Below are 14777 nucleotides of genomic sequence, written 5' to 3'. Positions count from 1 at the left end.
TTGATTTAAAAGCAGGTGGAGAAACAGAAGCCAATGAACTGATCAGCTCCAAACTCTTGGAGGACCACAGTGGTTCATATTCACTTTAGGTTTTGGTCCAGAAGCTGATTTCCAGCAGGTCAGGGAGAGTTTCAGAAGTTATGAAGGAGCAACACTGAAAATGTTCACAATTAGAATTTGTTAAGAAAAACCTTTCATGAAAAAAATCACAAAATATTTTTGGTTTTCATCAGTTGTCTCAGGGCTTAAAAACATATTTTGTTCATGACGACTGGACATTTTTCTGCATTCCCAAAGATAAAAGGTTGGAAATTTTATTTTGGAAAAATTTGAAACTTTGGAACGGATTACTACTTCTGTTGAAAAAATGTAATTCATTTCACACATTTGCTCTCTGAAAAACATTTATTTACATTCACATTCAGGTGTTTTCAATCAGAAACAGAGTTACATGCTTCACAAATCCTTTGAATCTTGAAGAGTCCAGCTGCTTAATTCCAGCTCCGGCAGACTAAAAAAAAAAAAACAATATTTGGACGACGCTAATCGACTCGATGTGTTTGAACGGATTCAGTTTTCACATCAAAGAAAGTCTCAACAAAGCAGGTTTGCTCCCTGGATCGGTTTGGTAAATCAAAAAACATCCATTAGACACAGATGTAAATCAATCAAAGGGAAAATAGTGTTTATACTGAGTGTGGCATTCATGACGTGTGGGAAAAAGCATCGTTTTTTGTCTCTGTGACAGAAAATCATGTTCAGTTTATTGGACCTGCTGCTTTCTGCAGCATCTCACAGACTCCCACAGCTAATATCTTCCTCACGCCGTTGTTTACATATCATCTTCCTCACGCCGTTGTTTACATATCATCTTCCTCACGCCGTTGTTTACATATCATCTTCCTCACGCCGTTGTTTACATATCATCTTCCTCACGCCGTTGTTTACATATCATCTTCCTCACGCCGCTTCAGGGTCATTCACTGTAACCAAATCAGCTGCTGATGTAAAACAGGTAAATGCATGCAGCGATGCGACCTCTAGCATCTGACAATCATCTTTGTTTCCTCTGGCAGCATCTGGGGCTGCGTGATTGTTTTTCCAGTGCTGCAGGTCATCCAACATAACAGAAATACCAGGCGTTAGGGAGGCTTTAAAACCTGCAGCATACGAGCCAATGGATGCTGCAGTGATTCTTCCAACTAAAACGCGCCACAAAATCAGAAATACAGGCAGGAAAACAAATCTAAATGTACACAGCCGGTGTTTCACTCTCTCTGGCTTTTAATTGTCCCTTTAAGGTCATCGTTCTGCCTTTATGTTGATCACATCGCTGAAAAATAGAAAAAGTCTTATAAAAATAAAATGCACAAAATATAGCTCAGTATTTACATCTTTTAGGAAACAAATAAATCAGCACACGTTTCTGATAGTGGACTCACAATTGCCCAAGAGTTTTATGCAAACATTAAACTGCAGGGACTCATGGTTTCCTCTAGGTGGCAGCATTTGGAAAATTAGCCCTCAACGATTAAAATGCATCACCTTGTTTTCAGTTCAAGTTGAAAGCACAACTTTAAAAATTAAGATGTTTCTTTTGTCTTCATAAATTTTTGTTTTAGGGTATAAAGAAGGTTGTTAATTCCCATCCATCTACCCCTTATCCATACAGGGTCACCTGGTGCCTAACTCCAGCATTCATTGGGCGAGAGGTGGTACACCCTAGGCAGGTCACTAGTCCATCACAGGGCTATATTTATGTAGGGACACACAACTGAGGGCAGTTTAGAGAGCCCAATTAACCTAACAGCTGTTTTTGAGACTGTGGGAGGAATTCAGAGTACCAGAGAGAACCAACATATGCCTGGTACTGTGCACCCCTGACAAAATATGAAACAAACAAACCTTGGTCCCAGAGTTAAAAAACACCATGCGTATTCGGTGTAGACAGTAAAACCACTTTTTTGTGATTTCATTAATAATTCAATGCTCCCTGCCTTCCTTGATTTTGCTGTATTTATGGCTGAAGCGTTACAGTGCCTCCTAAGGACCTGGCAGAGTTATTATACTGTTGGGTAATAACTGTCGAGTTGTTTTTATGTAGATTAAGATATTTGTGGAAACTGTGACACAGAGACAGATGAAATTAAACTAGTTAAATTTAGATAGAACAAGAAATAGTTTTGTGAAGAACGAAAAGTATCTTTTTAGATGGACGTAACACGCTGTCTCCAGTCTCTCGTTTACATAGCCGGCCAGCTGCGCGTGCACGTGTACGTGAACAGCTGCCACTCAGGGCTCAGCCTCTCCCTGCCTATAAAATGCCACTGCCAGGGACAAAATTGCGGAGAGCACGGCCACCGGATCAAAACCATGTTTTACTAACAACACTTTAAAGTTCTAAATCTTTTACTTCTTAACTAGATATGTTCCTCTGAAAGGTGATGCCATTTTGCTGTGTTTTTATCCTTGACAGATATGTGCACATGAGACAACAGGTGAAGAAGAGAGGGGAAATGGGTGCCGGGTTACAGCTGGAGCGAGATAGAGGGAGGTGTGGCTTGATAAAGATGTTGTTTTGGTCTACAGACAGTGCTGAAGCGCCACCTGGTGGGGAAATTGTAATTGCTCCTTTAATGTTGGGTCTGTGTGTTTAGGGAATTTTAGAATGAGCCTTAAGTAAATTTCATTCTGTTTCAGTTTAATTTGTATCTCCCTCATGTAAAGAATTAACTTATATAACTTATTTTTCAAATGGGAGACAAATGAAAACTGATGTATCTTTGACAAACACAATAACAATTGTACTGAAAGCCTTTTCCAGTCATCTGGTGGTCAGAGTGATGTCCTATTATGCCGAATTACCTGAATTTGCATACTAAAAAACACAATTGATATCAATCGTTTGTGCTATATTCAAATTAACCATCTCTATATGATTTTGTGTCTGCATGATGGCACACACAATTATTTTTCTATATAATTTTAAATTATTTCAGGGAGTATGGAGGTAATTTAGTACATTCTGAAGTTAAAGTTTAATGTCTCCACAGTCCTTATGATGCTCAGTTGCCTAAAGGGTTTACGGGATATAAATATGAATATTTAATGTGATAAATTTGTAAAATAGTAAAGAAAACAACCTTCTAGGTGGGCACCAGGCAAACGACAGATTAAACTTGTGATGCAAAATATGAATTTAGAAGTAACTGAGGGATTTCCCTTAAAAAAACCTTTCACCACTATTTCACTTTTGCAGGTTGTTTTAAAGGTTGAAGCTGGAGACAATCAGCTCCAAGAAGGATCTTCTGTGATATTAAGTTTGAGTTTGTGAACAGCGTTGAATTGATCAAGCAGAAAATCTCTTGTTAGAACTCAAGAGTATTTTTGCTTTCAAGAAATGTTTGCACAACAGAAACGGTTGGGTCTGTTCTCAGTTTACCCACACACGAACCCCAATCTGTTGTCGGGCTCCTTCTGCCATGTAAACCAGTGTTATCAAAGTTTTGTTCAGATTTTATCCCGTAGGACAAAAGAAGAGATGTCTCAGGAGAGTCTGACGCCTGCAGCAGTTTGATGGTTTGTCCACGCTGACGCGTACAAAAGCTTGATTTCCTTCGATCAACCCTCTAACTGATGAGAAACGCTCCAAAGAAGCTGCTCTTCTCATCCATGTCCACAGCGGAGGCGTTGGTCACGGTCACGAACAGCCGGTCACCAGTTGTGAGCGGAAACAGCCCCCCCTGGTGGGCGGAGTGTAGAGAGAAGTCGGAACCCCGGGACCAGCAGGACGTCCTGCTGGTCTTCATTAGCAGGATGGGAACGGGGTAGGAGTTCACCTGGTGGGAACGGGAGGGAATAAGAAACAGTCAGATAAATCGGACAAAAAAGACTAAATTGTTTGTGATATGAAACATGCTGCTTAGTCAGCTGTTGATGAGCCTCTACCGCTGAAATGCTGCAGATCAAATATTTTCTCACAGTTCTTTTGTGAGGAAAAATATTGTTTATGGCGGACAAAAATAAAGCAGGATGACGTCAACTTAAATCAGGGTCTCTTTGTGTTTGTTTGAAAAAATAACTAGAAAGTCTGACTGCTTGGTACAACAGAGAAGCAACGGGACTCTATCGTGGATCTGTAGGGTCTTAAAAGGCTGATTGCTAACTACACTACAATGCTAAGTACAAAACTAAATAAACTTGCATGCTAACTACGCTAAGAAGCTAACTATTATTCTGTGCTTATATGATGCCTACTGGCTGTAAACTGAAACTTTTTTTAGGCACCCATACAGGTAAAATAGTAGCAATATTTATAGCCTTTTGTTTTTATTTATTTGTTCATCTTTGGTGTCATCCTGCTAACCTAGTCAGGAACATTACTATCCAAGCAATTCTAATTATGTCTGGATTTACCCTAACGTAGACAGCGCCAAAGGATTAAACAAGCACAACAACAATCCACTTCAAAAGAACTTCAGAAAGCCTGAAGAGTTATTGATTAAAACCGTTCTTAAGGATAAAATAAAGGTCTGAACTAAAAAAGGCCTTAAAAACTTAATTAAAACATGCATGCTAACTAAACCACAACAATAAGTAGTAAGCTAACTAAATCAGCAAGCTAACTATGCTAACTAAGAAACTTAGCTAGCATGGATTAAACCTCAGTATTTTCTAGATATGTGAGGAAAATTGCCTTCAAACTTTACTAATGAAAAAAATTACATCATCATTATGTAAAAGCTGTTTATTTTTCTTTTTGAAGTAACCGTTCTTGGCATCGCCCTGATGACACAGTTAGGGAGTTTACCAAGCAAGTAAATCAAAATTACCGTCTATTTTAGTCTAAACATAAAGGGTGTTTTCTCACACTGCTGACTGATTCATTGGGTTTTGGTGCATTTTATGCCTGAATGATTCAAAGCTCACAGTTAGGTGGCTTGACAAAAAAAAGAAAAGTCTATGTGCTTGAAATTAAAATATTAATATTATATCAATATAATAATATATCAGTAAGGAATACTTTTGTCTTTTTAAAAGTGGAAATTAAAGCAGCCTTGTCACTGCACACAAGACGAAACGAATTCTTAAAGAAAGGTTAATGGAAAACTCAAATTAACTGAATATTGTGTAATAGACTTTGACAAACTAATTAGCAATCTGATCGCTATTCCCCTCTGAACACAGTCAGCTGTCAGTAAACCGTCTATTTGATGGAGTATTGATGAGAGTGATGATCATGAAAACCTCATAAATAGTTTCTTTCTTTCAAATTAAAACAATCTTTCTGAATATTTTTCTCCTAGTCGAGTCTTGTAGCTCAGATAATTGATTTCTGAGGGCCTCAACATCTGTGTCTGCGCAGGAAAAAAAAAAGAGTAAATGCAAACCAGAACCAACGCGGGTGTGTGGCGGTCCTTCTTGGGCCGTGATCTGAATAAATGAGAGAAACTATCTGGCATGACATTAACTGTCTGGAGACCTTTTTTTTTTTTTTTTTTCCATACAACAGCTCCCATGTTATATCAGGCCATGTTAGACAGCAGTTCCCACCAGAGCGGCTGATCAACACATGACTTCACTTTTCAGGTGTAACTCTCTGCTGGACAGAAAAATTATGACTTCAAGAGCAACAAGAAAACCTCACACCAAATGTTTACTGTGCCGATCTTTGCCATTGAGCTTGTTTTTGACCTAATGTCCTTTTTTCTGAGGCCTGTAATAAACGCCAGGTGTCTGAGATGTCAGCGTTTACTGCCTGGCTCCACATTAGTCATTAGCTTTGACTGATGGAAGTCAGGGGACACGACATCTTGGCTCGCACCGACGTTAATCATCCGTCTGTCGGGCTCAACAGAAACTAAAGACATAAAGCGCTCACGAACGGCTGGCTTTCAATCTCACAGGAGGGAGGTTGGGATCAATTTTCACCCACATCAGAGTTTAATTTAAAAGATTTAAATGTTTATTCAAATCCATCTCAGCAGGGGTGGTGAGTCACCAAAAGCAACATTAAGAGGCAGCAGATGAAATACAGCATATCTAGAGCAAAATGAGAAACGATGCGCTCCTCACCTTTTTGTAGACGTACTGCAGCAGGGGTTTCCCCCTGTCCTCCACCTCCTCGCCGTCCTCCTCCAGGGAGTGGGTGTGCCTGAAGTACGTCTGAGCGTAGACGTAGTAGAGGCCGGGCTGCGACACCACCAGCTCCCCATCCAGCAGCTGGACGTCCTGGAGGAAGGCCAGACCCTTCTGACCCTCCCACCATGTGATCTTCTGACCCTGAACTCGTCGCCCAGCAGGGACCGGAGCTGGAACCATCAAAAAAATAAATACAATTAACAAAAAAGAAACAAAGTAGTACCAACAGAATTGCAGAGATGCATTTTGATTGTAAATGTTGCAGTAGGGAAAAAGAACAGGAAATAAATTGTCTCAATATTTCTGCAGTATTACAAGTTAAAGCATTTGCACAGGATGTCAAGGATTTTTTTTGTGGCTAAAAGTTTTTCAACATCAACATTTATTTCACTCAAGAACAGCAAAAAATATTTGTATAACAATTGCAACAATTATTTAAAGAGAGATAAAAATGGAAACAGAAATTAAATCTACACTCGTATTTACTGTTTACATAGAAGCTACCGTCACTGCAGCACAGCTAGCTGCTACAGGAATGAGGAAAAACACCACTTTACAATTTCTACTGTTGCTTAATTTGTAATAACTTAAGCCGTTAGCTAGAATGCCCACCTAAGCATACTGTTCCTGTTCCTGTTCAATTTAAAGCACAGCAGCACAGCAAGCTGATACGGGAAGTTATAAAAGTGGAATGAGCATAAACTAGAACATGCATACTCCGTTCAGGTAGGGATTTAAACCCAGGACCTTGTTGCTGCAAGGCAACAGTGCCACCATGCATACTGTAAATGTACTATTATTTGTTAATATATGACATACAGACCCGGTAAAATCCTAGTATTTATACATTCACAGTAAACCACCATTTTTTATTCTTCAGTGAGAGATCATGATGTATTTATTATTAGAAGCTCTACTTGCCGTCAGCCGGTAACAAGCTTAGTGAGTGTTTAAGGGTCAAAGTAAGCTTTTCTCACCTCTGTCGCGCTCCAGTGTGGGCACGAAGCTGCCGGTGACATGAGCGGCAACTTTGGGGCGAGGTGAAGCCCTGTCCTCCATCACAAGTGAGGGCAGCACACGGGACACCTCATCTAATACGAAGAGATTCAAAACAATTCAGGGGATAAGAAATCATTTTAAATGTACAACATGCTATTGATCACAACAACTTTTTAAATAACCTGGAACTCACTAAGAATTTAAATTTGGCGCATAGAACCACTGCAACACCTTGATTCATTTCTCTTTTTTTAGCTGTAGTTGTCCTGTTGATAACCCAGTTTGAATCAAGCTTCAGCTGACTGGTAGCCTCACATTTTACTCTGACAGACTTCACAAAGAGGAGTTTATGGTCGACTCAATGACTGTAAGGATCCCAGATCCTGTGGCTGCACACAGCTCCAGATCATCAACCCCCTTCCACCGTGCTTTTACAGTTTAGTGATGTGTTTGTGCTTTTTTTGTCCTATTACTTAGAGAGATACAGATAAACCTTGCCAAACCTTTCCTAACAGGCCACACAATGGGGTTATTTTTCTAACTGAGGCCAGCAGAGTTTAAGGTGGAGCTCCTGTTTTGTCTTTTGCCGTTTTCTAAGAGCTGGAACGTCCTCTCCTGAAAGGATCGGTAGTTGTCTTAAAGGTTTGTCTTAAAGGAACAGTGTTAAACACCAGAAACTTGATCTGCAGCACTTGCCTGCTATTTTCACAGCCTTCGTATTTTGGTTTTGTTGAATAAATACTAATAAAGATGCCCCAGTGTGTTTATTGTTGCCACAAGAATTATTAAATCTACTTTAAGACCTTCTAGGAACCAGATGTTTTTCGTATCAAATCATCAAAATAGATGGTCATGCTGATGTTTCCGCCTTGGGACTTTGTTTTCTCACCTCTCACTGCTGATGAAATCCGCCTCTGGTAACGCTGCGACAGAGACTGCAGGAAGAACAGATGCAAACAATTATTTAGAGTCACACAGATGTGTTTTCCAGGCTTTGCTGGTTACTACAGTACCTTGACTAACTCAACAGCATTCTTCTCTGACACGTTTTAATTTGAGCCCCTCCTTCAGCAGCTCTGAGGCAGCCGGACTTGTTATTTAACACGGAACAACAACATAAGCTGCAGTTTTAATGCTCATCAGCAGCATGCCGTGCCCGACAGGCTGCTGTTTGACTTTGACCTTGAAAATGTGCTGACACCGGGACCAGGAAGTTTCCTTCGCTGAATAACAAGAAGCTTTCGAGTTCAGACAGGCAGCAGATCCTTTCCTGTAAACCGACCCCGCTACGCTTCCTCATGTCGTCCGCTCAGTTAGTCGGCAGCTATGACCAGGCTGATAAAAAATCCTTATCAGAGTAAAACACATTCTGCAGTTTAGCTTCAAATGGTAACACTGAATTTATTTAAAAACTGGTAGGATTAAAATCAATATTTGAGCATAAAGTAGATATATTTAAAAGCTTAAGTTGTTTGACTGTTGATTGAGTCTACAAGACAGGTTCTTGTTTATAAGGTTACTCACGGACTGTTTATATGAAGGATTTTAATTTGGTTTCAAATTGATTTGGTTTTAATTGATTTCAAAGTAACTGGGGCTCAATCAAAATAAATATAAGAATTAATTATTTATTAACGAATGATCATGAGTATGCCTTGGCTTTGAAAGCATAACATCATAGAAAATCTGATTAAATCATGCAAGATATCAGGAGGAGAACCGAGAACCTCCGTAAGTATTTATGTTTATGCCTGGGTAGAACATCAATTTGCTCTCAGGGGCCACATTTATAGAAACAAACAAGCAGAAACATCATAAGGAACGTCCAGTAATTGCCTCGTTTAGTAAGGAGACGATCAAAACTGTATGCTAAATGTGAAAATAAAGCCCAAAACAAAAGCAAAACACTTCATGAAGATACCAGCCTAGGCCGACCAAGGGCTGAAAGGCCACTCAGAGAGGAAGAAGTCATTACTCCAAAAGAAAAGGATGGATTCCACTTAGCAAAAAAAACAAAAACAAAAAACAATACCTTAATTGTTGGAGATATATCCTGTGGTCTGGTGAAACTAAAACTGTAGTGTTTGGTAATAATGACCATCATTAAATTTGGTGGAAAAGGGGGAAAAGGTTTGAAGCCTGAGGCCATCATCCCAACTCTGAAGTACGGATAAATATGTTACAGTAAAGGGGACTGGTGCCCTTCACTGAACAGGTTACAGTGGAAAGAAGATTATGTGGAAATATTGTAGCGATAACTCTAGAACTCAACCTGGAGGTTAAAGTTTGGACACAAACAGATCTTCCAAAGGGCCAACGACTTCAAGCCTTCCTCCAAATTAAAGTGAATTCAGGATCACACAGTCAGTGTTTGGAGCGGCCGTCACAAAAACACGATCTCAGCCTTGTAGAACATTTCTGAGCGGAGCTGAAAAGGTGTGTAAGCAAGGCGGCCCACAAACCCGACCCAGTCGCACCGGTTCTGTCTGGAGGAAAAGTCCAAACTCAGCAAACGGACCCAAGTGACTCAAGTCAGACAATTTTAAGAGCAATTCTACTAAATACTAAAAAAAGGGTAAATATAAACTAAAACTGACTAAAACATTACAATTCCAGTCTGACTTAATATAAACGGTGAGAATAAAAAGGTTGTGTCTATTTTAAGGTGTGAAACCTGAAAATTTCACTGTCCAGGAAATTGTTGTTTAGGGTTATCAAGATTATGGAAGCTGAGTAGAAATTCAAACTGGTTTTCACAGATTTTATGTAAAAGACGTTTGATAAATCATGTATCTTCTCAATGATGCATCACTATGTTGGTCTGTTCATAAAATCCAAATAAAAATCACTAAAGTACTTAAACACTGCCGTGTATTGTAACATTTAGAGATGCAACTTTTTACTGCTTGACAACCTGAAATAAATGTGTTTGATTATTGAAGCACTTCTGGTTCCCCTGGGTTTGTTACATAAAGGTGTTTCCTTCATGCTTCAGGTATGTTGGAGTGTTTCAACATGTAGAATCAAGGCATTTTAAACATATTTCTTCCCAATTTCTTTGATTATATCAGGAATTCAGTCAGGTATTTTAGAACATGTTCCGCTAAAACTAGAGGTGGAACAAATCTAATTTTATCTTAAGATTTCCAACCCAATCAATAATTTTCACCACCTGCTGATGTGACACATTGATCAAATGAAACAAACACAAGCTTCTAAGCCACAAAACTAAATGTATTGATATAGATTGAAGAACAGGTTAACATTTTTCAAAGAATCTGGCTGCCGTTTGATCATCCCTAGCTCAAAATATAAAATACTTGAACCAATCAAACCTGAGCTGGATTAATTGCCCCCCTAAACAGAGTCTAAAAAACACAATTTGTGATTCCTGAAATGTTTACACTGAAAAACAAAGTGACTGGTACAGTTAACTTCCTCTAAAATCTTGTCTCATGATGACTGTCCCTCAGGAACCTCCACGAGGTCCAAGGATTATAATCTATAACTTCTGCTGGTGTGATCGATGCTGATTTGATTTAAATTTGGGAGGTTGTCAAATACAGCTGACACACCAAATTTAAGCCCCTTTTCATACCATGTTAGAAGAAGAAATGTTGGTTATTGTGCCTCAGTGGGGAAATTTAGGTGAACCAGCAGAAACGTAACAGGCAAATAGAAGTATTTATTTTAACACAAAGGTAAAAAATATATATATTTAAAAAAGAAAAAGAAAAGAAACTCCACCCTTTTACTGGCCTATATTTTCTTTCCTGCTGCTTTCTTAGCCACCCTATTCCAGTGTTACTGCCAGACGTGTTACAGAAATATCACTACCGACATGGAGGTTTCTGTACCTCCATCATCAGTTTCAGCCTTGTTGTAGACGAATAAGCCCCAGCAGTCATTTCATTAGCTTCTCAGCAACATCAGGTAATTTCAGTGGAGTGCTACACTGATAAAAATAACTTTAACCATCACAAGTTGCGCTGCAGCTTCTGTAAATTGATACTACATTCTTGAGAAGCCGGTTTCTGTTTTCTTTCCTCTGCTGCTCCTTTATCCACATTGCTGAATGCAATACATTTGCAACATGATATAAACATTCTGAACTCAAACTACTGCAAAAAAATATATACTTCCTGTTTTTTCCCCAGCAACTAGACCATTATATGTACAATTTTGAGGTGTGTGCACCTTCTCCAAGAGTAAAATTACTGAATGCCAGTGAATTGCTTGTTTTAGCTGCTTAGTGAACACTTTTTGGTTGCAGGCAGAGCAGCGGTGGGATTTCACACACAGAAGGTGCGCTGCAAAGATAAAAAGAATCTGGAAAGAATCGAGCATGTCCAGACCTGCTTTCAATTTAATTAGATCCAATCCTATCAAAACCCAGACGTTCTTCAACCATGATGACAAAATGGAGACTCGGTGCACCCAGAAGACGTCTTCAGTACTCAGCAGACACCATCCACATTCTGGATGATTTTTTTTCTATCAAAGTGAATGGAGGCCTTAGCAGATTAAAGTGGTATACATCTGTAAAAGAAGCTCCCTGACTGTGACACAAACATATCTCGATGACTCATTTGGAGGTTTTATGATTTTAGGTGATTTGGAACAGGAGTTGACTCTGAATTGTAAATTTATAGAAATCTCCAACATTGTGGGTCAAATTGTCTCAGTATTATGATTGTTTTCCAGTTCATTAAACGATCGGAGCTTAAAAACGGCAAACCTAAAATATTCAAGAAAGCAGGAAAGTCGGAGGATGAAAACATGCAAATCATTAAAATAAAATAAAAAGTCAGATTGTGTGTCTGAGCGGGGCAGGTGAATGCATTCCTGTGCTGATTAGACCGCAGAGGATCACATCGCATCTATGAAGGAGCTCATTGTGCGTCTGTGACAGAGATTTGGATCATTTCAGCATTTTTCCCGCCGCTTATGTTCACAGGAGGCCACCGATGACCATAATATCAAGGATAGCTTCAACTCCTGCTGCTGGGTTTAAAAAGGAGCTTCTATGATTCTCAGCTTCATGAAAACTGCATGGAAACACCAAACGGGTGTGACAGTTGAAGGTCTTTCCACATTTAAAGTCTCAACATGACAGAAAAACTAGAAAGTTTGTCTAAATATTAGCTGATAAAAGTGACTTCTTTAAAATGCTATTTTCAGGGGAGTCTTTTCAGAGGAAGCGTGGGGGGATCAGCAATGTGCAGGACCCAGTGTGTGGGAAGGTTTGATGCAGAGCAGGGAGGGGAAATTAACTTGTTGAACCCCAGCAGCTTGCCAAAAAGTGAAAACATTTTCAGAGCAATCAACAAACACTGACGTGTAGCTCAGTTTGTCCTGTAGGATGAGAGCCAGCGGCAGCAGGGAGAGCCTTTTCCCGCCGGTCTGCAGGTGTGTTTTGTTTGGCTGCAGCACCTGTGATACCTTTTCGATGAGCAGGTGAAGCTGCTGAGTGACCTGCCAGCATGGATCTCCTCGTACGGCCGTGATGCTCTGCAGGTCAGAGCCCGTCAAACAGGAAACGCTGCTCCTGGCGAAGGTCTCTTTCATCTGTGGAGGAGAAAAAAAATAACTTTTAGACTTTCTTTTTTTTAGAAACTTCTTTTTCTTTACGTTCCTTTTAGATTTGCTCATTTAATTATGTGCTTAATAAGACTCAATCACTGTTTGCTTAAAAACCTGAGTCAACATAAAAGTTTCCTGGCAGGACTCCCGTTCTTTGCTATCTGTTTAGATTTCATTTCCCACTTATTGCTGCTCCATCCATGTAGGTTAATGATTCATCGCTGCAAACACAACCCAGGAGTCTCTCAGGAATAAGTCCAGGTTAGCAGGAGAAGCACGCATGCTCTGCAGAAAGCCCAGTGGTCTACCTCCAGACGCTCTGGTCCTCTTTGTTCTTATTGTTTGCACAAATAAAAACAGATTTGTGTGAACATGCATGGCTCAAAACTTGATTATAAAAAAAAAAAAAAAAGCGATATGTTTGCATGGCCCGATGTGCGGAAAGAAAGAACCCAATGTGCTCTGGAGCGCTGCAGCAGAACCAGAGCGCATGACAGAGATTAAAGGTACTTCTTTAACAGTTAAAACGGAAAGAGTGCGCAGAAAACGCAGAAATTAAATGTAATCTGCTGCACCAGGCAGCGTCAGTTTTGCGCACGCCGCGCGGCGCGCAAACAACACCCAGAGCGCGTCTCCGCTTTACCAGCCCGCATCTTTCCTCACCGAGTTCAGAGCCGAGGTGAAGTGCAGCACCGTGATGGTGACGACCACCGTCTGCAGCAGAACCGCCACCAGCAGCAGGACGCCGAGCTTCGGACCGGAGCCCGTCATAACGACAGACCGCCGTCCGGTACCCGAGCAGCGCAGCCGCGTCCCGACGCGTCTCCACAACTCAAGAACTAGAACAATGGCTCAGAGGTGGACTCTTAACTTCTCTCCCTCCCTGTTCCTGCAGCCAGGAGGAGGAGGAGGAGGAGGAGGAGGCGGGTCTGAAGAGCTGCTCCCTCTTTGACTTTCTCCTGCATATTGTTTCATTTCTGCGCTGAGAAAACACAGATTGCTTTCAATAGTTTATTGTGAGGCTCATATCTGCAGATCTGCGCGGCGAGAGGAACAAAAACAGACCCGACACAATCAAAGCCAGAAGAATGGCACCTAGGTCCTTTATTTTAAAGCCAAATGTTCAGGCTCTCACATCACACCTTCAAGCCCAGGAGGAGAGAACCTTCTGGTTTCACATAAAGGCGGGAAATACTGACTGTGAAACAAAGCAGTTTAACAGTGACTTTACACAAGTATACAAATAATTAGAAAAATGTGCTGCCCTCGTCTTAGAAAAGGTTTGAGATGAACAAAAATGCGACCAAACGTCTGCATGAAAGCTTGTGTTAGCGCTGCAGCACAGCCAGCTGCAACAGGAGTTAAGAAAAGCAGGAGTTCATCCATATGTTACCTTTCTATATGGAAGTCAGAAACTCTGACTCCAAATTGGAATGACCAACAGGAGTGATGTAAAATTATTTAAAAGAAATCCAGGATCGAAACACCAACCTCAAAATCCAATATGGCTACTGTTGAGGAAAATAAAATGAACTGTTTTATTAATCAGGCATTTGTATCCATCTAAATAGATCACTACCGCATTATAAATCACCCTGGTGGCTGTGGCTGAGCTGTTCAGTTGAACTTCTTATGGCTTGTATATTATTAGATTAGTTGGTCACTGAGTTCCTCACAACCTCACCTAATGAACATGTTTCTTCAGTGTTTAAAAGAAGTGCCAACATTTTAGAGGAATACAGCATTTGCTTGTGATGCTAATGCTACTTAGACTGGCTAATCACCCCCCCCCCCCCCCCCCCCACAGATTTCTGGTCAGGTCGTCTGGTTCAAATCTACTCTGCAAACCCAGAACCAAAACCAAACACAGAGAAGCAGAACAAACTCCCAGAAAACTGTTAAAATGCTGAAACTCTGAGTTCCTTTACATCAAGGTTAATAACAGAGATGTCTTTGAATCTTAATGTTTTAGTTTGTAGTCCAACCCGTGTTATATCTTGACCTGCTGCTACTATTCCACTGCAATGTGCATTCAACGATATGTTTTCTGTGTT

At 40.3% G+C, this 14777-nt stretch overlaps 1 protein-coding gene across 1 annotated transcript; it reads right to left on the bottom strand.

Moving 5' to 3' along the window:
* Positions 1-2767: 2767 nt before the first annotated feature.
* On the bottom strand, positions 2768-13610 carry LOC105922073 (tumor necrosis factor ligand superfamily member 10). Its single transcript, XM_012857966.3, has 6 exons — positions 13387-13610; positions 12583-12708; positions 8030-8075; positions 7119-7232; positions 6076-6311; positions 2768-3839 (listed from the first exon to the last, which is right to left on the bottom strand). Exons 1-6 carry the CDS (start codon positions 13492-13494, stop codon positions 3630-3632), a joined length of 840 nt encoding a protein of 279 aa, XP_012713420.2. The 5' UTR covers positions 13495-13610; the 3' UTR covers positions 2768-3629.
* Positions 13611-14777: the final 1167 nt, after the last annotated feature.

The sequence above is a fragment of the Fundulus heteroclitus genome, chromosome 21 (assembly GCF_011125445.2).
Source record: "Fundulus heteroclitus isolate FHET01 chromosome 21, MU-UCD_Fhet_4.1, whole genome shotgun sequence".
Classification (NCBI taxonomy): Eukaryota; Metazoa; Chordata; class Actinopteri; order Cyprinodontiformes; family Fundulidae; genus Fundulus; species Fundulus heteroclitus.
The sequence above is the reverse complement of the archived record's forward strand: the minus strand, read 5'-3'. Positions and strand labels throughout refer to the sequence as shown.

Excerpts from the sequence above, each read along its gene's own strand:
- LOC105922073 (XM_012857966.3), bottom strand. The coding sequence starts at position 13,494 with ATGACGGGCTCCGGTCCGAAGCTCGGCGTCCTGCTGCTGGTGGCGGTT. Across the intron at positions 8,076-12,582 it reads TTCACCTGCTCATCGAAAAG|TCTCTGTCGCAGCGTTACCA; the intron begins GTATCACAGGTG and ends TTCTTCCTGCAG. Across the intron at positions 3,840-6,075 it reads TGCAGTACGTCTACAAAAAG|GTGAACTCCTACCCCGTTCC; the intron begins GTGAGGAGCGCA and ends CGTTCCCACCAG.